The 23,438-nt window shown below is 35.8% G+C and overlaps 2 protein-coding genes across 3 annotated transcripts; one reads left to right on the top strand and one right to left on the bottom strand.

Moving 5' to 3' along the window:
* Positions 1–1,008: 1,008 nt before the first annotated feature.
* LOC136227811 (nicotinamidase 1-like) lies at positions 1,009–3,008 on the top strand. Its single transcript, XM_066016565.1, has 5 exons — positions 1,009–1,297; positions 1,968–2,151; positions 2,229–2,362; positions 2,512–2,697; positions 2,799–3,008. The coding sequence occupies exons 1-5, from the start codon at positions 1,157–1,159 to the stop codon at positions 2,889–2,891; spliced, it is 738 nt and encodes a 245-aa protein (XP_065872637.1). The 5' UTR covers positions 1,009–1,156; the 3' UTR covers positions 2,892–3,008.
* Positions 3,009–3,468: 460 nt separating this feature from the next.
* Positions 3,469–11,360, bottom strand: LOC136227810 (protein EXECUTER 1, chloroplastic). Of its 2 annotated transcripts, XM_066016563.1 has the most exons (13): positions 10,750–11,360; positions 9,971–10,087; positions 9,805–9,870; positions 9,071–9,177; positions 7,847–7,928; positions 6,651–7,367; positions 6,395–6,518; positions 5,787–5,956; positions 5,325–5,399; positions 5,121–5,213; positions 4,846–4,989; positions 4,066–4,156; positions 3,469–3,988 (listed from the first exon to the last, which is right to left on the bottom strand). In XM_066016563.1, exons 1-11 carry the CDS (start codon positions 11,212–11,214, stop codon positions 4,900–4,902), a joined length of 2,106 nt encoding a protein of 701 aa, XP_065872635.1. In that variant the 5' UTR covers positions 11,215–11,360; the 3' UTR covers positions 3,469–3,988; positions 4,066–4,156; positions 4,846–4,899. The 2 variants fall into 2 exon arrangements, with proteins under 2 accessions (XP_065872635.1, XP_065872634.1); XM_066016562.1 differs by lacking the exon at positions 4,066–4,156 and having other exon boundaries at positions 10,750–11,359.
* Positions 11,361–23,438: the final 12,078 nt, after the last annotated feature.

Here is a 23,438-nt window from a genome sequence, read left to right as displayed (position 1 = left end):
TTAAAATAATAAATATATATAATTAAATTGAAATAATATATATATATATATATATATATATATATATATATTAAAGTATTGATTTCCACCACATTAAATTTTGGTGGAAATTAAAATCAACCAAACTTGATTGATTTTTCATTTCTATGCCATTTTGGCATAGAAATTTGGTGGTGGTTGGAGAAGCACACCACTACCATTTTGTATTTCCAACCCTCATTTGGTGAGGGTTAAGGAACCACCACCCCCAATTCAAAACTCATTTAGTGGTTTCAAAAGACTTAGGATTCGTTTGTTTCATCTGCTTCTGTTTGCTGTTTACTAGTACTGTTAAATAGCAGATATTAATTGATTTTTCTGTAAAAAACAGCTGTTTTAAATTTTTACCAAATGTCGTCTTCTGTTTAGACTTAAAAGGCAAAAAAGCAATTTTCAAAATTGAAAACAAACCGGCACTTGATATCCTAAAGATATTATTTGTTTTGGTTCATATTTTATTTATTGGATTTCAAGGCTTTAAAACGGATAAATATACATTAAAACATACTTCATTGATATAGTTTAGTTTTTCTTTTATTTTTATTGTGTGATTTAGTTCATTCTGCTCCCGTCACTTTTTAAAATCGCTCCTTATTCACATCTTCCATCCCGAGCGACACCTCCTTAGGACCGCTTTGTTACATTATAACATTCAAGTATTTCTTGGAAAATCTAATAATATTTGTTAATAAGTAGCTTCTAGAATATATATTTGAAAAATAATATTCATCTCCCTATATATATCCTATTGAAAAATGACTGAATTGTACATGTCACTGCAGGACTGCAGGTAGCACAATATACATACATACATATGTTGCTGTCAAAGTTGAAAACAGATTAAGTATTACGTATCATAAAATTAATATAATATTTGGCAGGATGTAATAAGTCTTTGTATGAATATTTATGTATTATCTTGTTATTTCATCTTTTTGACTACCCCACATACAACAAAAGAAAGTTCTAGTGTAGCTGATAGAGACTGGTTAACTTTATCTGGACAAATGCAGATCCCTCCATTAATTAATATTCAGAAACTTTTACCCTTCCACAAAGTATAAATCTTTTTCCAAATTCAGCTTCATCTTTGAGAGACTTGAATTGGGTAACAAAGATGGTGTCTCCAACTATTGATCTTTTGAAAAATGAAGTTCCTCTTGAGCAGGAGGCTGTGGTTTTGGCTGAAGATGGTGTAACTGGACTTGTTCTTGTGGACATCATCAATGGTTTTTGTACTGTTGGTTCTGGAAATCTGGTATTCTTTTTTCATGCTTTGATTACTCTTTCTTTCTTCCTTCCTAATAAAGATATGTGCTCCAAATATTTCCAAGATTTCCTATTAACTTAAGCCAAATTCTTCATAATCATTGAACCAAGGCTAATGAATTTCTCAGGAATTACTGTTCAAATTGGATAAATTTCATTGGTATTCTCTTGAAAAGTACAAGATTAAGCTAGGGAAAAACAATAAGAAAAAACACGGCCTTGAAAATATCAAGGGTATAGTTGAATCTGTGATTAATATAAGATTTTTACTGGACCTTAATTATCAGCTTGAGATGATGGTTAAATCGGTTTTATATCATGGTATCAAAGTCTCTAGGACCAAACGGTTGAAGGTTCGATTTCTATTAATTTTTGCGTGTGAAAAGATGTTAGTGATTAATATAAGTTCTATCATTGGGTTTATATAGAGCAATAGTAGAGAGATTTGATAAGGGCGGTGTTGTCGATAAAAAAAAATATTGAAGGTGTCCGACCCAAAAGGGCTGGGTACCTTCAGTTTTTTAGCCAAAACGACACTGTTTTGATATGCAGGACCAAAAATAGTTTGCCCAACTGGTAAATTTGCCCCCCAACCTCTTAGGACTGGCTCCGCAAGCTTAGTCGTCTAAAGTAATTTCATTTGTATGGTTGGTTTTCAGGCACCAAGAGAGCCCAACAGACAGATATCAGGAATGATCAATGAAGCAGCAAGACTGGGCAGGGTTTTCTGTGAAAAGAAATGGCCAGTTATTGCATTTCTTGATTCCCATCACCCTAACAAGCCTGAGGACCCTTACCCACCTCACTGTATTTCTGGAACTGATGAATCCAACTTAGTTCCTGGTACTCATCTCTCTCTCTCTCTCTCTCTCTCTCTCTTTGTTCATTGCTTAATCAGTTGCTTATTCCATGGATTGTAGCTTTACAGTGGTTAGAGAACGAACCAAATGTAACAATCAGACGCAAAGACTGCTTTGACGGATACATAGGTTCAATTGAGGATGATGGCTCCAATGTTTTTGTAGACTGGGTGAAGAACAATCAAATCAAAGCTGTAAGTACATGTTGCTAACATCTGAAAAGTCGTCTATGGAGCCAAATCATCTAAAAACTTCAGTGGTTCAAACACTAGTCAGAGCATGATGATAAAACAAATCAGAAAAACAACTGATTATTTTGTGAATATTATCTGTTATGGTGCAGATACTGGTCGTAGGGGTATGCACAGACATTTGTGTGCTGGATTTTGTTTGTTCAACATTATCAGCCAGAAACCGCGGGTTTCTAACCCCTCTGAAGGATGTAGTGGTGTACTCAGGTGGCTGCGCCACCTTTGATGTGCCTCTTCAGGTTGCTAGAAACACCAAAGTTGCTTTAGCTCATCCTCAGGTAATTCAATATTCCTCTTTATGATTCCACTTGCAGTCTCTCAAATATTTAGCTTTAGTTCTGGTGTAGACTTACCAACCTATGCATCATTTTGTTTGCAGGAGTTTATGCATCATGTTGGCCTTTATATGGCAAAAGGAAGAGGAGCTATAATAGCAAACCACGTGTCGGTGGGCGGATTAAAGAAGCCATGAATACTCCAGTTTTGTTTACCAATAGTTTAGACTTTCAAGTCCTTGCTGTAATATCATAACATACCATGTGTGCTTTTCTCTGCATCAGATTATAAAAAATGGCAATAATGTTTCAAATTGGCAGCGTATGTTTAAAATCTGTATCTTTTCTTTCCTTTGAATCGCCATATGTTGCTTTCAAACCTCCCTTACATATTTAATTCAATGATGTAGGATTCTGAATCAAACAAGAAATATTTCTTGAGCCAAAAGCAATAAAACCTCCTGATATATAGTTTTACCTTCATCCCATGCTAAACCACACTATACTACCCAATAATATGCTGACCAACGACTCGTATGCACGGTGCACATTTTTTAGATATACTCAGAACTTGCATCCCGTTCTAAAGACAAGCCATAATTCAATTAGCAAATTTGCAAATACTAGCAATCACAATATACTCTGTGGCTCTAGAATGCACAAACGGAATGAGTAAAGCAATCAGGAATGACTTATCCAAACAAATAAAATAAACCTAAAAAATTGTTTCGATAAAAGTAGCATTATTCATTTATCATAAATAAAGATGATTCATACATAATTTGATGGTAAGCAAGCTCATCAAAGTATCATTATTCATTTATCAGAATGAATAAATAAAGATGATTCATACATAATTTGATGGTAAGCAAGCTCATCAAAGACTATTGTAACCTCAACGATAAGCCCTTCCGGAAGTCTTGCCTAAACTAGTTTCTACATACAGATTGCAGGTACCCAGCCACATACATTGTCAAACAGTTCAGAATTCTAGAAAACAATTCTACTTGAAGCTAATAGTCTTTTGTTGTATTGATAAATGAATATAACAGTAAGAAAATAGGGGGGGGGGGGGGGGGGGGGGGGGGGGAAAGGGCGGGGGGTAAACTACTAAAGAGTTTGCTCAAAAATCATGCAGCAGAAGATTGAACATCTACAGCATCACCAAGCTTCTGGGTTAGTTCCATTACATTAGTATGCTTACACATGCGACAGTTAGTTGGGTGTAGATTGGACATTGCGACTAGAAACCAACACCTTCTCTACTGAGAAGGAGTACCATTTCCATCCAATACTGCAACAGAAAAACCACAGAAAACCTTATTAGGAAATTTATCAATGAAGCGTTGTTATCTAGTAACCGGATCTTACCCGTCACTTAAAAAATTAAATTTTGATTTTATTCAGGAATGTTTCACATGCCACCATACATGCGCAGGTATCCAAAAAAAAGTGCACCCTTCTGTTTAATCAAATGGCAATTTAACTTAAGATGAGAAATGCATAATGAATAGGAAGATACGACAAGAAAGAACTTTAATTATCAAACACATTTCACACCACGACCTACAAAAGAAGAAGGGGAAGCCAATGAATTTAATTTACCTTGAAACTTTTAAGTGCGATCTTATGGGTCGTCAACACATTTTCCATCTCTCACCAAAAAAAAACATGAATTCAATTACACAATATTTTATTGTCTGGTCAGAATCATGCTCTCGCTCTCCAAGATTTAAAAAAAAAAACGAAATTAGCACTGTCCCAACAAATAGACATTAGAAAATTCCAGCATAGATGTTCTCCAAATGATGTTATCTTAAGGAGTACTAACTAAATTACATTTGAAGTCTTGTTTATACTTGCAGTATTCAGATGCGTCAAAATGTGAAATATATGGTCAATTGGTTTCAAATTAAACCTAACGTGCACACAAATAGTCCAAGAATCAGCAGGCATCCAAACATAACAATGAACTCCTTTCTAGATCAAAGCATATAGCGATACTGGCAATAGCATGAATGTGGGAAAAGGTAAAAGCAATTTGAAAAGATTATCCTCTTGTCTAAAAATAATAGGCCACAACTGATTATTAAGTTCACTACAATTTACAACTTCAAGTACTTGACCTAAATCGTCTAAGAAAATGCACACCTCATCAAAGCAAGAGAGAACAAACAAGCTTGAACGTTATGTACACGGTATCCACTACTGAAGCCTCAGACGATTGAAGAACACCAAGAAGTGATATTCCGGAGCCCAATATACAAACCCGACAACAGGGCCGCCTTTGATGTACTGCACAAAAAACAATGCCATGCTATCACTACCCTTCCATGTAAAGATACAAATGGAGGAATAGTTTCAAAAAGAACTGCACAACATATATGAAGGAAACAACTAAGCAGAATAAAGAATCAGCTCAAAACCTTTCCATCAAGAACAACAAGTTCACCATCAACCCATCGAGGATTTTTATAACCAGGCTCCGCAAGCCTCCCTTGTCCTTTATACCGAGCAATCTAGTCAGAAATATCCGATCATAAGAAGCCCTTCAGTAAAGGAAAAACAAACGAGAAAGAGAGAAAAGGGCCAGCCAACTCTGAATTTCATATCAAAAGCTAACGACATACCACTCCAAATTCTTCAGGAATGATGCCTTTATGAGGAAGCTGATATCTCTTCCCAACCTTTGCACGAAATGCAACCTGTAGAAAGCAGCAAATAAAAAACTCTCCCTATATATATATATATATACCAAAAAAAAAGGCATATATATGAACTCAGAACCATGAGCAGATTCTGGATTATGTAAACTATGTTTGCTCAGGGCTATGTAGAAACAACATGTGCTAAAACATAACAAGAATAACAGCTACTTGTGTGATTATCAAGCAATTCGGACTATAATTAAAAATAAATAAAAAATTCGAGCACCAGAGTGGACTGTCCAATTTTGCATATACTGGCACCTTGTAAACTTCACACGTGAAAACATAAGCTAAAATTACGAAGCAAACACAGCTGAAAAAGTTAACAGAAGGAAGAATGTTATCTAGCTTTCACAAAGCAGAATGTTAAATACATGAAATTACCTGTCCGGCAGGTACGTATGGATCACCGGTTAATTTTACAGCTTCCACATATTCATAGAACTCCAGATTAGAAGCTTCATTGGTTCCACGATCATCTTGCCACTCACCAAATTTACGTCGTAATTGTATGACTTCAGATGTGTACAACCCATGTGCTCCAATATATAGTCCTGAATCATACAGTACTAACACTTTCAACATATGTTGAACTCATAAAAGGATATTAGGGAATCAAATATAAATGTAAAAGGTTCTGAAACATGTCAATAACAGAGTACCACAAGCATGAATAAATAGCATCTCACAGTAATGACAAAAGTTCAAAAGTTCTTTTATTAAAACATCAGTAGTGGTGAGCCTACTTGATTTCAACCTTGATCAATTACTTTTTCTATACTTAAGCATGCAAGTATAAAGTATTTATAGTAGTTGTAGCTCCAATTAGATTTTTCAACAGACATTAGACATAATGAGGGTATAGATGTCACATTTCTTATGATTTACATACGTGAGGTTATTGTTTCAGAATCACATTGAAAAAGTTACCATGATGTTTGCACTTATGCTCATATATTTAAACATTTGGGAGCTTCATTAATAAAAATCACCATTCAAAGGGTCTGGGGAAGCTGATAATTCTATCCGATGGAAAGTTGTTGATCCAGATATTGGTTGCTGGTTTTGAGCTTGACTAAGGGTAAAATTTATCAAATCACCAACATCTTTCAGCACCTGCACAGGTTTTTTTTTAAATAGAAAGAAAAGAAAGAAAATGACAGAAGTATTCATCAGTGCAAGAAACAGAAAAGAAAATTCTCTACCTAAGTATGCACAAACATGTAACCAGTAAAAGTTTGAACAAACCTTCAAAGGTATCTTCTCCTTTCCAATGACTTTAGCAAGATCCAACATAATGCTGTCTGCACTACGTTGACCTCGAAACTTAGCCTTTCTGTTGACTGAGGCTGCATCCTTGGCACTAGAAGTTTGTTGGTTGACATCTTTCTGAATAGAAAATGAAAATGATCTGCGTCCCTTTTTTTCTAGCTTAGCAGGCACTCTGAGTAACTCTTTTGTAGGCACACCAGAGAATTTCTGAGCAAGACCTCCTACAACCAGTTTAACTGAAATTTCACTTGGCTCTTCACTCTCCATGATTCCATTAGAAGCATCCATTTCAATCTCATCTCTTGCTTGATCACTTTCACCCCTAAATTCATCTTCTACTTCTATACTTTCTAATTCAATATCTTTCTCTTCATCTTCTTCATCCATTATCTGTTCTATCACCTTAGATATAAAATCCCTGTCTGCTTTTGCAGGTGCTGTCACTTTCAAAACCTTGACCTTCAAACCGGGAATCATATCACGTAAGATATTCTTGAAACCGGGTAACCCCTCTGTGAGATCAGAACCATCATCTGTATCATCACCATCCTCAGTGTCCTCAGTGCTCACAACAAATAGATCACCTTTTTCTTCAGTTGGGCCTGGTGGAGTCAAACGGCTGGTGGCACCTGGTGCTTTAACAGACACTGCTGAAGGATCTTGGTGAAGTCCTTTTCTTTTCAAGTACACAGCCTACAATTCCATGAATTCAGAGAACTAAGCTACTAATAAAAATTGAATGAGAAGTGCAAAGCATGGTAGCAGACAGTTTCATGAAAGAAGTAAGAACTGGCTATTTCAAATCAACAATTGGTACTCAGAAGGGACAAAATACAATTGACACATAAGCAGATCAGATTTCTTGGCAGAAAGGCATATAAGGTCACATGAAAAAGATGTGAATGCTAGATTTAGCTAAAACAACAATCTCTTAAGTGACAAAAACATTTTGTGGTATCCTTACTAAGACCTATCAAAAGACTCATTGGAAAATGCACTTGAGTTATTCAAGAGAGTAACTTATGATTAATAATGATGCCTATTGCCTAGTCTTGAAGAGTTCCATCTTGTATGCAAGCTAGCACTAAGTACCTGTTTGGCGCCTCACATTCACAAGTTCTAATTTATTTAACGAACTGGGCAACAAATGAAAGAGAGTTTGAAAATGGCACCTGCTGCTTGTATTCACCACTTTCATTCTTCATCAGGAATATCTCGAACAAAGGGGCACCAACTGCTGCTGTAGCAAGCTGTCTGAAAAGAAATGCTAATTGAGTATTCTGCCTTAATATATTACAGAAAGGGAAATTTGCAGCAGGCAGCCAGCACATGAAATAGCAAGCAATTGCAAAATGGCTTCACAAGCAACATTTCAAACAAATGCATGCATCAAACGATTTATTCCGCAGTTGAATATCCATATATTTGAATTAAAACTGTACAGCTGTACCAAGAAAAATGTTGTGAATTAATGAAGACAGTAATCTAGGCCAGACTACTTGGACAGCCATAAATTATGCACATAAAAAAGCTGAAGAAATTCATCCATGGCATATAGCTGTTTCGACTGCAAGGTGGAAATAAGACTTGCAATTGTCGACACTGAAACTTTAAGTTTCTAAGGATTGTACACAACTATAAATACTAGTTCATCTATCTTAAAAAATTGCGCAATGCGCTTACATTAAAGAAGAAAGAAAAATCCCCACCAGACCCGGATGTGATTCGAACCCATGACCTCCCAAGGCATAGGTAATCTCTCAACCACTAGGCTAAGAGCTTCACCACAAATACTAGTTCATCTATCATTATTACGTTACTTGTAACAATTAGACAATCACTTGACCATAAAATAATTGGAAATGCCTACATAATGTTGTGTGAGGAAATGTGTAGAACAAGAGGTAAGAGAGGAAACAAAAAACCGCTCCACCATGCCTACGTTGGTACATGCCAATCATTGTTTGCTGAACGGTCTAAACCTGAATCCATGTAGTTACCAGCTAGAGGTTGACAAGGTAACACTCCCTCAAAACTAATTATTAAGATAAGTACATGTCTATAAGATAACAAAGGTTGATCAGTAGACAACTCCAAATATATATTGTAATAACAAATAAATAAATAAATAAAAAGAAACCTGTACATCGATCTTTATTAACCGTTTCTCTGCAGTTGTATATCCCTTATAATGGCAAGACTAAAACTTACAAGATGCAAAGACCAACAAAGATTACACATTAACTAGTAAGTTTATGGCAAACAGAAAACCCTTGAACAAAAGAGGAAGCTAGAAAAGCAATAAAAAGAATGAATAAATGATTGCTAAGCCTTGTGTATAGTGCCTATGAATGAGAAATGAAATTGAAAATCTTTAATGGTGTGTGAACACTTACCGAGGGCTATAACTCCTTGCAACATATCTTCCATGCTCAGCAGTAATACGTATAATCAGACCATAAGTGTCATGAATATCTTCTGATATTCCAGACCACCATCCCACCTGGATACCAGGGAATCACAAAGTTAGCTTATGCAGACAACAAAATTCTGATATAGCTTGAAATACACAACAATGATCCTCGATTAATAAGACTCAAAAAAGTTATTTAGTACCAGCCGTAAAAGAACATTACTACTACAACAACAAAGAATACAGAAGTTAACCTTATTATACTAAACTTACAGCTGCAGTGCATCTAAAAGCAGGAGACTAAAAAAGCAATGCGATAATCTTCTGTTTCTTCAATAAAATCTAGATAAATCATCACATATAGATGCATCCAAAAAATCTAACAGATTGCAGTTGGCACCATATGCAAAGAATAAATAAATTGGACACATCATAATAAGAGTTTATAGCATCCTCAATAGTATCATCCACACACAAAAAAAAAAAAAAAAAAAAGTCTTATGTAGAAATTTTACGAAAGATGATAAAAGCACTCAGTTGTAGACAATAAACATCCATTCTAGGTGTAAGCAAGCACCTCAAAGTTGCTTCTGGGATCTCTGACCAATCAGTAGAATGCATGTGTGTGTATGTGTGTATATCTAAGTATGTGCCGTAAACACAAGTTGGAATGTGCATATTCATTGGTGAACAGAGCAAAGTTCAGCCTTTACCCACCAATCCAGCACCAGCATTATCTCGCAAGAAAGCTGCATCCCTGTAGCGCTCTTCTGCTATTGCTCTCTGAAGCACCAAAAATTAAAGAGTTAGAAGACGATGAGACATCAAAATCCCTCCACTCTCCCAAGCAGAGGAAACCAGAGCAATAGGTCAAATTACATACATTCAGCTGAGACATGACTCTACCCACAGCATCATTTGTAGCTGCTGCTGCCATTGCCACCTTGAGCCTAGCTGCATCATCATAATCCTCTCTATTTACAGCATGGCCTATTTGTGACTGCAGAAATAGAAAAGTCAGCATGCAAGTAACAATTTACTGGTACGAAATTCTATAAATTACAAGGCCCCTATAAGTTTTCCTTCTTGTCCCTTAAGTTGCTTGTGATGTGATGAATAAAAGCAGTGAGTCAGTGACAGCTTCTAAACGTTGAAGAGTTGAGAAATATACTAACTTTTAATTCGCCAGGATTCAAGTCTCCCATATTTCAATCTAAGTGGGCAGGCTAAGTAACTCGTTTTGTACACAATTCAAAAGTTTAGATGGGAAACAACAAAATATGTGAAGTGTCTTAGGTGGACAATTCTTTCAGCTTCATAATATACTGCAATATGATTGTGACCTCAAAATGACAGTGCAATTGATGAGTTGGAAGTAAATAATCAAATGATTTTGAGCTATGAAACAAAAAATAAGAAGATATTAGGATGTATTTTTGCAATTGAGATGAAAATCAATTATAAACTCACTAAAGGCATCTGTAAGTATAATGCTCAAAACAATACGGTGAGATCAAAGTTTGCCCTCTCCCACAAAATCCCTATAGGTTCACCAATTTCCAACAATTTGTGATTTTGACACTTTTTTCCCCAAGCCTAAATCTAAATATTTGATACTTTAAACAGCTTATGTACGATTGAAAGATGATTGTAAAGAAATACCTTCAAAACGGAGACGATTCGCTCCTGCTCTTCAACTTCTTCAAAATGCATTCTCCATCGGTCCCAATCCCACTCTTCTTCAGCCCTAGCTCCCATCTCCTCCCTCTCCGCAATAACAGCACCTCCATCTTCCACCTCGTTCTTGCGCGGACTGATATACGACTCAATCCGTTTAATCGCGGTATCAATAATACCTTGGAGAGCAGAATCCCATCGCCACTGAGCAGGAGAATTATCAGATGAAGAAGAAGGAGACGAGGAGGAGGAACTACTGCAGCGGCATGGAGAAGTGGTAGCGGTAGAAGAAAAAGCAGAAGAGGTATAATCAAGAGGGTTACAGGAAAAGGATTGAGAGGGAAGTATAGGAGAGGAAGAAGAAGGGAAAGATGGTAGTTTTGGAAGAAACCTGTGGTGGGAGGTGAAGGAAAGCTTGTAGGGAGGAGTTGGCGGTGAAATTGAAGCCATAAAAAGAGAGAAAGCTCAGAGATTGATTAATGGATATGGATATAAATACGAAGGGAAATGAAAGAGAAGAAGAAGAGGAGAGGATCTGTAAGTGTATAGATTGTGGCTGTGGCTGTGGCCTGTGGGACTCGACCAGAGGTTTTATGACAAAACAACTGTTTGGTTTTAAAATAATCGGCAGCTTTTAGGATAAAGTATTTCAAAATGTTTATCAAAAAAAAAAAAAAAAGTATTTCAAAATAAAAATAAAATAATTTGGTATTAAGAAAAGTATTTTATTTTTGAAGAATAGAAATTGTCAACCTTAAAATTTGATAGTTGTTTTTGTATAGTTTCTGGTGATATTTCGTTTCAAGACTCACAGGACACTATTTAGGATTTTTAGTTATTATTAATGGAACACTTTATATAATCATGAATCTTGTTATCTAATCCACGTGTATGATATTGTTATCACTCATCAATAGCATATTAAAAATATATATGCACAAGTGAAATAAGAAATTCAAAAGTTCAAGAAGAAATTATTTCATGATTCACACCAAATCAATGGCATGTTTGCACACGTGATATAAATTCTTTTTACGTGTATACATGTGTTTTTAATATGTTGTTGATGATGTTATTAATGATAAGATGAATGAATGTGTTTTTAATATGTTGTTGATGATGTTATTAATGATAAGATGAATGATTGTGTAGAATATAATGGTAGTTATGAGTACAATTGGACAATTTGCAAACATTATGGATATCATTTCCATATTTATGGTGTTAGAGAGTAAAATTAGTTTAACCGTTATCTTTGAAGCTATTTTTACATCTTATTCCAAATAATAAAAGTAAAAAAATCTTAAAACCTTGTCATTTTTTATTTTAATGAATTAAGTTTTATATCTTTCATTTAATTTTGTTAAAGTTTTGGTTTTTTCTATTTTCCAAAATTATGTTTTTGCCTTTTAATTCTAAACATATGATAAAAAAAAAACGTTTGATAAAATTCCAAACCAAACATTTTAGCTAAAAAAATCAAGTAACATATATTACATATCAAAAACAGCAAACAAAAATAGCTGAACCAAGACCCTTCATATAGGCCCTTTTTTTACACAAAAAAGCAATTCATTAAGTAATCAAATCATCAACAAACAATAAACCGTTAGACTGAAAGCTGATGTCCGAACAACAGAAAGGACAACCCGGTTCGCTAATAGAAGTAAATCAGATACAATAAAGTATTGAATCAAAGCTAACAAGGATCTAAATACCACAAACAAAATTCCAACAACAGATTTAACACTAAGGTCAAGAACACCCATTATAAAATCTGTGAGGAGACAAATCACATTTGAAACCCGATCCTTGAGCTGGTAGGAAGCTTTCTGAACCTCATGACCTTCATTAGTCGGCTGAAAAAAGAAGATCCAGGAACAGACCCGAAAATCTCGTACGAACCACGTATGGTTGCATGGAGGTACTGAAACCTAAACAATAACAGCAAACATGGTGATAAAGACGATAAAACCATTGAAGAGAGTACTTTTATGTTTTCCCTTCCCACGATCTACTACCTTCCAAGAATTCGCCGGATGCAGCTAGAGACGGTGATGCTCCTCCCGAAATTGAAGAGGCCTCGAGTTGCTTGTAGCTCGTGTTGCAGCAACCCCCTGTCATCCTGAACCTTCCCATTAGATCGAGAAGAAGAAGATCCAAAGGGTCGTTGTCGATGAAACTAAGAAAAAATCGGGGGGAAGAGTAGATCGGGGTAGGAGAAAAAGATAGAAAAAAATACCCACTGAAATGAGAGAGGGGCAGTAGATAGTGAAGCAAAAAGAAGAAAATCCACACCAAGAGTTTATTAGGTCAAAAAACTAATTTTAAAAAATTAAGAGTTTTTTTAATTAATTTATTGCACCGTCTCTTTTGAATGACAGTTTTACTCCTAATTACTAATATTTAACTTCAAATAAAGATTTTATCATGTCTTTATTTGTTATTTTATACAGACAACTATTAACAATTAATTAAATTTTACTAAAAAAGTTAACACAACTAGATTATTAAATCCGCTAACTAAAAAAAATAATAAGCTAAGGGTTAATCCGTTAATAGCTAAGCGTTAAACATGGCCATTAAGTCATTGATAACTACAAAAAAGAAAAAAAAAAGTCAATTTTAATATAATACTCAATCAATTAAGGTGCCGTTTGGTTCGCGGAATAGAATGGAATGGAATAGAATGGTTATTCCAAAGGAATAGAATAGCAAAGAATGGAATATAAATTCTTAGGAATTACTATTCCTATGTTTGGTTGGTGGAATAATGTAGAATGGAATAGATAATTTTTTTATTAAAAAGACAATATTATCCTCAAATATAATTTCTTATTTCTTTTAAAATTTTAATTTTTTACTATAAATTGTTCAAATATTTAATATATATTATTTTTAAAAATATATAAAAAATAGAAAAATGGGAAACACGAAAGACGAAAAAAACACGAAAAATACATTAAAAACGAAAAAACAATAAGAACATGAAAACGGAAAAATTGTAAAAACACGAAAAAAGAGAGGTAAAAAAATAAAATATAAAAGCGTAAAAAAAACATTAAAAACACAAAAACAAAAGAAAAAAATGAGATAAAAGTGGAAAAGGGTGAAAACGCGAAAACATATAAACGTGTTAACAAAAAAAAAAAACACACACGCAAAATATGAAAAAACACAAAAAATGTGCAAACCGTAAAAAACACAAAACATGAAAAAAGTGGAAAACACGAAAATGTGAAAAAAACGTGAAAAAATCGAAAAACACGAAAATATGAAAAAGTGTTAAAAACACGAAAAATGCGTTTATAACTTTTTTTTTTTATGTTTTTTCGTGTTTCCCAAGTTTTCTTGTTTTTTCCGTTTGTTCACGTTTTCGTATTTTTCACGTTTTGTCATGTTATTGTGTTTTATTTTGCATTTTTTCGATTTTTCACGTTTTAGTTTTTCGGTTTTTCTCCTTTTTGTTTTTTTTCGCGTTTTTGTATTTTTCGTATTTTGGTACTTTTTCGTGTTATTCACGTTTTTCCATGTTTTTCGTATTTTTCATATTTTTGTGTTTTTAATGTTTTCGTGTTTTGTTTGTGTTTTTCGCATTTTCATGTTTTTCACATATTGTCACGTTTTTGTATTTTAGCATTTTTTTTTTATTTTTTCGCATTTTCTTGTTTTTATTTTTCACGTTTTTTAATATTTCGTGTTTTGTCACTTTTTCGCGCTATTCCTATTTTGTGTTTTTCGTGTGTTTGCTTTTTTTTTTTGCGTCTTCGTGTTTTTCGCATTTGTTCACGTTTTCATGTTTTTCGCGTTTTTTATTTTTTTGCATATTCTCGTGTTTGTAACATTTTCACATTTTTCGTGTTTCATATTTTTTGTATTTTTACATTTTTTAACGTTTTCGTCATTTTCCATTTTTCACGTTTTATATGATATAAATTATGGATTGACCAAAATTTATAAGATTTGGGAAAATGATTAGAGAGAAGATTGTGGATTTAATGGAGGATAATTTTTTAAATTATAAAAATATAATATTAGGAATAGGCCATTCCTGACCTAAATTGAAGAATAGCTATTCCATGAAATCAAGGAATATGGATTCCATGGAATAGCTATTCCATAAAAAAAATCAACCAAAGGTGGAAATAGCTATTCTTTAGGAATAGGCTATTCTATTCCTCCTCTATTCCGCGAACCAAACGAGCCCTAAACGTTATTAAAGAAAATTAAATAATTTTTGTATGATGTGATTATAAAAAAAATTATAAATACATTATTTAATTTTAAAAATATAAGTAATTTCTAAATGATAAAAAAAAACTCATGATGCTTTTGGCTAAATTATTTTTTATATATAATTAATTAGGTCTCAAATTGCTATAAGAAGAACCTTTTGGCTAAAATATACAACTCTCATTGTCACCAATTAAATTTGCATATGTAGAATTGTTCTTAAAATTGGATGAAGAAAAGTTTATTCTTAAATCTTTCTGTAATACCGATCGAAATTGTTCTTAATCATATTACTAATTTAGTACTTATTTTTCTTTTTAACACCCTTTCCAAGGAGATTATTGGATAACATGATTATCATATAACTGGTATTTATTTCATAAAAAAATCGTGATAGTATTTTACCAAACAAAAAAAAAATTATATACATCATTAAAATTAGCTGAAAATAAATAAAAGAAAATTAAAATATTCAATTCTCTCTCTCGAAAGTTGTGCCTTACAAAACCCAATGATACAGGACAAGAAAAAGAGAAATTAAAATATATCAAAATAAAATAGATTCTTAACTAGAATATGTTTCCTTTCTTTTTCTTTTTCTTTTTAGGGAAAGTTGTAGAATTTTGTTATATATTTAGTTAGTAAGAAATAAAAAGTGAAATTAAAATATGGTAGAGAAAAATCGGTTAACCCAATTATTTTCTACTTTTTTTTTAGTTGTTATTTAACCCACTCCACTTTTTTTATATATCATTCAAAAAATCTGTAATACCGCGCGCCGCCGACCGCCGACGACCTAGCTCTGTCGTCTTTTTTTGTCGCCGTTCTCATCAGATTCACCATGGTTTCTGCTTCCACCGCTGCAACCGAATCAAATGCCTTCGCAATCGCCCATTTATTTGATCGTAGGTCTTACAGCAAACTAAAAACTACAATCAGTAAGGATCCCTCAACTCCCGCACCTTCCTTTGCGTCAATTGTAGAGAAATCAGTCACCACAACGGCGATTCCAGCGCCGTCGCAGCCTTTAGTTTCAGAGGAAGGGGGTTTCAAGGCCATTAAAGTCCCACAAGCCATTTATGAGGAACGAGTTAAAGCGTTTCAGCACTCAGTCAATGGGAGGATATCTCTGAATAAGGGAGATCGCCCCTAGAAACATGCCGAATTGAAGCAGCGTCTGAATCGGCTTTGGAAGAGAAATATGGATTGGAAGCTTATATCGTTGGGTAAGGGTTTCTACCAGATTATTATGCCAGATAGGGATGCCCTACAGACTATTTGGGGGCTCGGTCCCATTTCACTCAAGCCTGGAATCATTCGGTTTTCACCTTGGACACCGGGATTCAATCCGGACTCACACAAGTCCACCTCTGCGCAAGTTTGGGTACGTTTCTTCAACTTGCCTTGGGAATTTTGGGACACTAGGATCATTGCGAGTATTGCACGTGTGGTAGGGGTGCCTATTCGTTTCGATCATAATACTGTTAATGGAGAGTTTGGCCATTACGCCAGGGTGTTGATAGATGTTGATTTGTCAAGGGATATTCAGTCGAAGCTTAGAGTGGATACGGATAATCAGAAGTTGTGGGTTTATTTAGAGTATGAAAAGCTCCCGGCTCTTTGTGGCACTTGCTCGTCCATTGGGCATACCACGGCTCAATGTAGGCGCAACAACAGAGAAGTAAAACCTCAAATGCAGAGGCATATGAAGTCAAGTAAGAGTGGAGCGGCACCTACTACACATGAAAATCTGGATGTTCATTCGGAACCAAATGAAGCTCACGCTTCTTCTACCGTGGATGATGCGAAAAAAAACAAAGTAGCAGAAGACACTTTACAAATAATTCTTCATCCCGCCGCCAATCTGGAAATTCAGGGAAGTGAGGAGGGTTCCAAACGTTGGGGAGACTGCAGTGATGAGGAAGACCTCCCAGCAGTAGAGATCGATACCCCTCATACAACTGAGCGAGTTGCTGAAGGTAACTTGACGAGTTCTTCAGAACAACCTCAGAATAATGATATTTACATTCCAGATGTAGATACTGACTGGATAAGAACTAGAAAGAAGGATAAGGCCAAGATGTCGGGTACTAATACATATTCTCGCTCTAAGGGGCGGAACATGCCGATTATCAATTACACATGATTGTGTTGTATTGGAATTGTAGGGGAATTAATAACCCTGGGACTCAACGGGCATTGAAGCTCATTTGTCAAGTAAATCATCCGGATTTGGTATGTATTTTTGAACCCATGGTTACTTTGGATAAAATTCCTACGTTTTTCTGGAATTCGATTGGCTTACAGTTTGTTGAAAGCAATCCTTGTAATTCTATTTGGCTTTTCTGCAAAATCGGTAATATCAATCTTTGCAACATCATTTTGAATCATGATCAGCACATTACGATTAGATATGGTACTGCAATGGGTTTTTCCCAATTTACTTTTGTATATGGCAGCAATTATTTTAGTCGACGACGTCTGCTTTGGGATTATGTCAGTGCTATTGATGATAGCAGAAAAAAATGGTTATTGGAGATTTCAATGCGATTACAGGGGCTCACGAAAAAACCGGACGCATTCCGTCTGATATTAGCTACAGAGAGTTCCGTGATTTTATTAACAACAATGAGTTTATCGAAGTGGCTAATGCAGGCTTGCAGTACACTTGGTCAAACGGTCGGTTTGGAACTGAACATGTTGAAAGTAGACTTGATAGGGCTCTTGTGTCTGAGAATTTTGTTGATTCCTGGAGTACTATCAGCTGTACGGCTCTCTCCCGCTACCAATCAGATCATAGTCCTTTGTTATTAGTTTGCAAAAATGGTATAGTAAGGCATTCCCGGTTTCAGTTCTTTTCCATGTGGACTACCCATATCTCGCTGAGGGATTTGGTTTTTGCGCACTGGCAAGGTACTCATGTCTCTTTACCACCAGCACAACTTTTCTGCTACAAACTGAAATCTTTAAGGGCTAAGCTCCGGGTCTGAACAGAGAAATCTTTGGCAGAGTTGAGAATAATATAACAGCTGCAAATTCGCGCCTCTCGAGTATACAACAAGTTATTTCTTCTCAGGGTCTCAATGAGGTAAACCGTGTGCAGGAAGTGGAAGCAAAACAAGATTTAGATCTTCAGTTATTTAGACAAGAGCTTCTCCTTCGGGATAAAAGTAGAGAAAAATGGCTTGAAGTGGGGGATCGTAACTTGAGCTATTTCCATCGCGCAGCTAAGGGTAGGAAAACTCATTCCTCTCTTGATACCCTTCTTATTGATGGTGTCCTGGTCAATGATGAGAATGTGATCGCACATCATGTCGTGGATTATTATTCAAGTCTGTTCACAAGCAGCAGGCCTCTAGTCGACCATGCCCCAATCACTGAGGTAATTCCGATTTGCATCACATCGATGGATAATGAGCTTTTAACTCGGCAGCCTTCGGTTGGTGAGATTAGGTCTGCAGTCTTTGATCTGAACCGAGATAGCTCTCCGGGACCTGACGGCTTCAGGGGAGTATTCTATCAACAGTATTGGGACATAATTAGCACGGATCTTTGTAAGATGGTTCAGAGTTTTTTTGCTTCGGGCTACATGTTGCCGGGGATGAATTCCAGTATTATGACTCTGCTTCCCAAATCTGTTGATGCTATAGAAATTCAACAGTTTAGGCCAATTGCTATGGGTAATTTCAATTATAAAATTATCTCGAAAATTCTCGCAGACAGGCTGGCCCCTATTGCTTCTCGTATTGTGTCTGACAATCAATTCAGATTCATTTCTGGTCGAAGTATTCATCATTGTATTGTTGCGGCTTCTGAAGGTATTAACATGTTGAATAAAAACTGTTATGGTGGTAACATGGCCTTGAAGATTGATATTAGAAAGGCTTTTGATACACTTGATTGGAACTTCCTCTTGGCTATTCTGGAAGCATTTGGTTTCTCATTGCAATTTAGAGACTGGATTTTGGAAGTTCTTCGATCAGCTAGAATCTCTATTGCTCTGGGAGGCCGAATTAAGGGGTTTTTTGGCTGTTCTTGTGGTGTGCGACAGGGCGATCCTCTTTCCCCGGTTCTTTTTGGCATTGCTGAAGACTTTTTTAGCCGGTGGCTGGCTAAGCTGGTCAGGAATAATCAGTTTCAGACTATGACATATAACAGGCAAACTTCTTTTCCTTCGCACCTCCTCTATGTAGATGATATGTTGTTGTTTGCCAGGGCTACCCTAAAGAACATGAAGTGCATCAAGGATCTTTTTGATTTCTATACAGCAATTTCGGGTCAGACGGTTAGTTGGGAAAAATCTGAGGTGTTTTTTGGGAATCGGATCAACATTCAGCGCCAAAACAGACTTGTCCGCATATTGGGAATTCGGCGTGCGAGCTTACCTTTCAATTACCTTGGTGTTCCGCTTTTTCAGGGGGCCCCAAAGGCAAGGTTTTTGCAACCTATAATGGATCGCTTTATTGCTAAATTCAATCTCTAGAAAGGGCAATCGCTTTCTCTAGCGGGCACACTCACTCTAATTAAATCTGCTGTAACGGGAGCTTTGATCCACTCATTCATGGTTTACAGATGGCCTGTCTCGCTTATCACAAAAATTGATAAAGCCCTCTGAAATTTTCTTTGGATGGGAAATAGGGATCAGGGAAAACTTTGCACTGTTGCCTGGCGTATCTGTTGTCAACCTTTAGAGTGTGGTGGACTGGGAATTAAAAACATGGGTATGTTTAATTCAGCACTTCTTGGGAAGTTCAGTTGGGAACTTTTAAAGGGCGACGGCTTCATCCCTAAGCTTCTGATTACTCGCTTTCACACGCATTCGGGCTTACCAAATCCATACATCTCAAACTCGTCGGTCTGGTCTTCCATGAGGAGGGTATATAAACAAGTTAGAAAGGACATTGTGTGTTGGTTCGGAGACAACTCCCAGCTAAATTTCTGGACCGACTCGTGGATATCCCCGTCTGTCGCTGATCAGATCGGCATTCCGCCTAAAAATCAGCGCACACTTTTTGAGCCGGTGCGAAATTACAGGTTGGATAACTCGTGGAATAACTTGGATCGGCTTCCCGAACAAGTCCAGACTCGTATTCTTCGGGTTCAAGGTAATCGGGATGGAACCGACACCTGCATTTGGAAACATTCCATGTCGGGAGAACTTATGACAAAATCCCTGTACATCTCGCTCCGCTCTGTTTCGCCGGCGGTTCCCTGGAATCTCTTTATCTAGAATGCATTTGTCCCTCCTCGACGTTCGTTTGCCTGTTGGCTGGTAATTCATGGGAAAATTTCGGTACAGGTTAATCTTCAGGTACGCGGCTTCTCTCTTGCTTCGAGATGTGCCTTGTGTAATTGCAATATCGAGACTTTGGATCATCTTTTTGTTACGTGTTGGATTGCGAGACGTCTTTGGGCGATGGTCTTTAATAACTTTGCGGTTACTCTCTGCTTTGTGACTACTTTTGAGGCTTTATTTAGCGTTATTAGAGCGGTTGGCTTCCGATCGAAGAAACGCCGCTTGTGGAACTTGGCGACGGTTACTACGGTTTGGTATATTTGGCATATCAGGAACTTGGCTGTGTTTGAAAATGAACTCCCTTCAATCCAAGTTCTTCTGAACCGTCTCTTCTTCCTCTTCCATGAGCCTAAATGGACCTCCTCTTCAACGTCTCGAGTCAGGCCACCTCCGGAACCAGACTTCATTGCGGTGCGCTGGTGTCTGCCCCCGACAGGCTGGATTAAGGTTAACACCGACGAGGATGCTGAGGGTGCTCCTGGCATCGCTGGCGCTGGGGAGATTTTCAGAAACGGAAGAGGTTTTGTAATGGGCTGTTTCGCCTTTCCTATGGCCGATTCTTATGCTCATACGGTTGAGCTGATGGCGATCGTCTTTGGTATTGAAGCTGCCTGGGAAAGAGGCTGGCACAATTTGTGGATTGAATCTGACTCGGCATATGCGGTTAAGTTGCTCAGTGAAAAATGTAGTGCGGTTCTATGGAGGGTTAAGCAAGAATGGTTAAGCTGCTTATCACGTTGTTCGTCTATGAACTGCAAAATCACTCATATCTTCAGGGAAGGTAATCAAGCTGCGGATCGTCTTGCCTGTTTTGGTAAATTTGCGTCAGCGCTCCACTAGTGGCACTCTGCGCCTTATTTTTGCCAATTTCATGTTTTCGATGACCTTTGTAATGTTGCTCATATTTGTTTCCTTTAATTTTCTCCCCCTTTTGTAATTTTCTTTTTTATTAATAATATTCAGGGTTGGTTAAGTGCGTTAGGGGTGCCAACCTAGTTGGGATGTCTAACCTCTTAATTGCGTCCTAATCTTTCATTATAAAAAAATGCTATGTTTGCTTTGTTTTTTACAAAGTAAGTCTTACTTTGTGTGTTTTCACCATTGGATTAATTTTATGCTCCATCATCCAATGGTGAAAACACATCTATCCATTATCCAATGGTGAAAACACACCAAGTAATGGTACTTTGTAAAAAACAAAGTAACCATAAAAAACACCATAAAAGGAAGAAAAAAGAAAAGTTTTATCTTTCCTTCTCGAAAATAAAAAGAGACTATTATCAGAATTAATGATTGAAGAAAGAAATTAAGGAAGATTTCACGGTTAAATAACCTTAACTAACTCTATTATCCCTTCAAGTTAGACGATGTAAGTTTAATAAGCCAAAATGGTTCATCATTATACAAAACCTTGGCCGGAAGAGGTTTGGTCAGGATACTTGCCAATTGTTGTCGAATTCTAACTGCCATTAAATGCACAAGACCAGCTTGAACTTTCTCCCATAAGAAATGACAATCAATTTCAATATGTTTGAACAGTTCATGAAAAGCTGAGTTATGCAATGACATATTTATTAATACAGTATAGAATTGAAGATGTAAAAGGCGAATATCCAATTGAAGTTAAAAAATATATATATACCAGTCATTGTATTTCACATGTTGTAACAGCTAATACTATATCCTATGCTTCCATTGAACTACAAGAAACTACAAATTGTTTTTACTTTTCTAAGAAATCAAAGCATCTTCAAAAAAAAAAATAGCATAATTAACATGTGACAGATTCCCCCTACGAGAAAGTCATGAGAGGGGAAGTTAATAAATTCTTATGAACTTCTTGCATCAAAACAACCCGTTCAATCTGAATCATTAAAACATAGAATGTGCAGTTTGGAATTAGCATTAAAAAATAATTCTTGACCAAAATTACTCTTGGTATACTTTAGAACTTTCAGTGCGACTTGATAATGAACATGAGTGGGAGACTCTAAAACCGACTTAATTGGTTGACTAAATACATAATATGGTCTGATTATGGTTAGATAAATTAACCCTCCAACTAACCTTCTGTATGCAGTTTTATCATTCAATAGAATACCATTGGTTTTGGAGAGTCTTATTAAAACATCCATGAGAATATTTTATGGCTTAAATGCTAAAAATGAATGTTGACAATCTTGCATCAGATAATAACTCTAACACATATTTTCTTTGAACGCATATCTTCTTTGATTAAGAAGTAGATTTACAATGCCTAGAATTTTTTTTAAACTACCTAAGTTTTTTTTTTATCTTGATGTTATCATCCAAATATTTCTTCACTTCTTCAATTTCTGATAGGTCATTTCCAGTGAGAATCACATCGTCCACATAGACTAATAGACATATAATATTTGAATTTTCCTTCTTAATAAACAAAGTGATCAAAATAAGATTGTTTATAACCATATGCCAGTAAGGAAGAAGTAAGCTTTGCATTCCATTGCATGCTAGCTTGTGTCAATCCATAAAGAGGCTTAGTAAATTGCAAACTTTGTCCACCATTCTTTTCTCATTTTCTGTCCAAATTTCATCTTTGTTGAGTTTCAAATTGTCCTCTTTTGAAGATCTACTTTGAGTAGGAAGAAGGAAGGAAGTTTGTCTTCCTTCTTCCTACCACATCGGGTTAGATTTTATACGTTTTACTTTATTGTTTTTTTCTTTTTAGTCAGTTTCCATATATTTTATTGGATCTCTTCATCCATTTGAATTGTATCTGCTCTCTGTTATTCTTTCATTTATATCATTTTCGAATTTAGCAAGTGCGGAAACGGTTTATCTTATACGTGGATCAATATATCTACGTGGTTGCATCAAAAGAAAGGACTCAGATCCGAATGTTCGGAATGGCCTAAATGCTGAAGACTGGTTGCATCTACTTTTCTGCAGATTTCGATTTACGATAAATATATGTTTTGTTATTGTTTTGTGTTTTATTATGCCTTTATGGCCTTTTTTTTGCTCTCTGTAGCCGTTTTAGTCTCTTTGTAGATCCTATTCTTACTGTTGTTTTCTTGTTGTACTTGTTGTGTTTTAATCTAATGAAGTTACAAGAATTTTAATCAAAAAAAAATTGCAAACTTTGGCATGTAGACTTCTTCAT

This window comes from Euphorbia lathyris, chromosome 4 (assembly GCF_963576675.1).
Source record: "Euphorbia lathyris chromosome 4, ddEupLath1.1, whole genome shotgun sequence".
NCBI lineage: Eukaryota > Viridiplantae > Streptophyta > Magnoliopsida > Malpighiales > Euphorbiaceae > Euphorbia > Euphorbia lathyris.
This window is presented reverse-complemented; position numbering and strand designations above follow the sequence as displayed.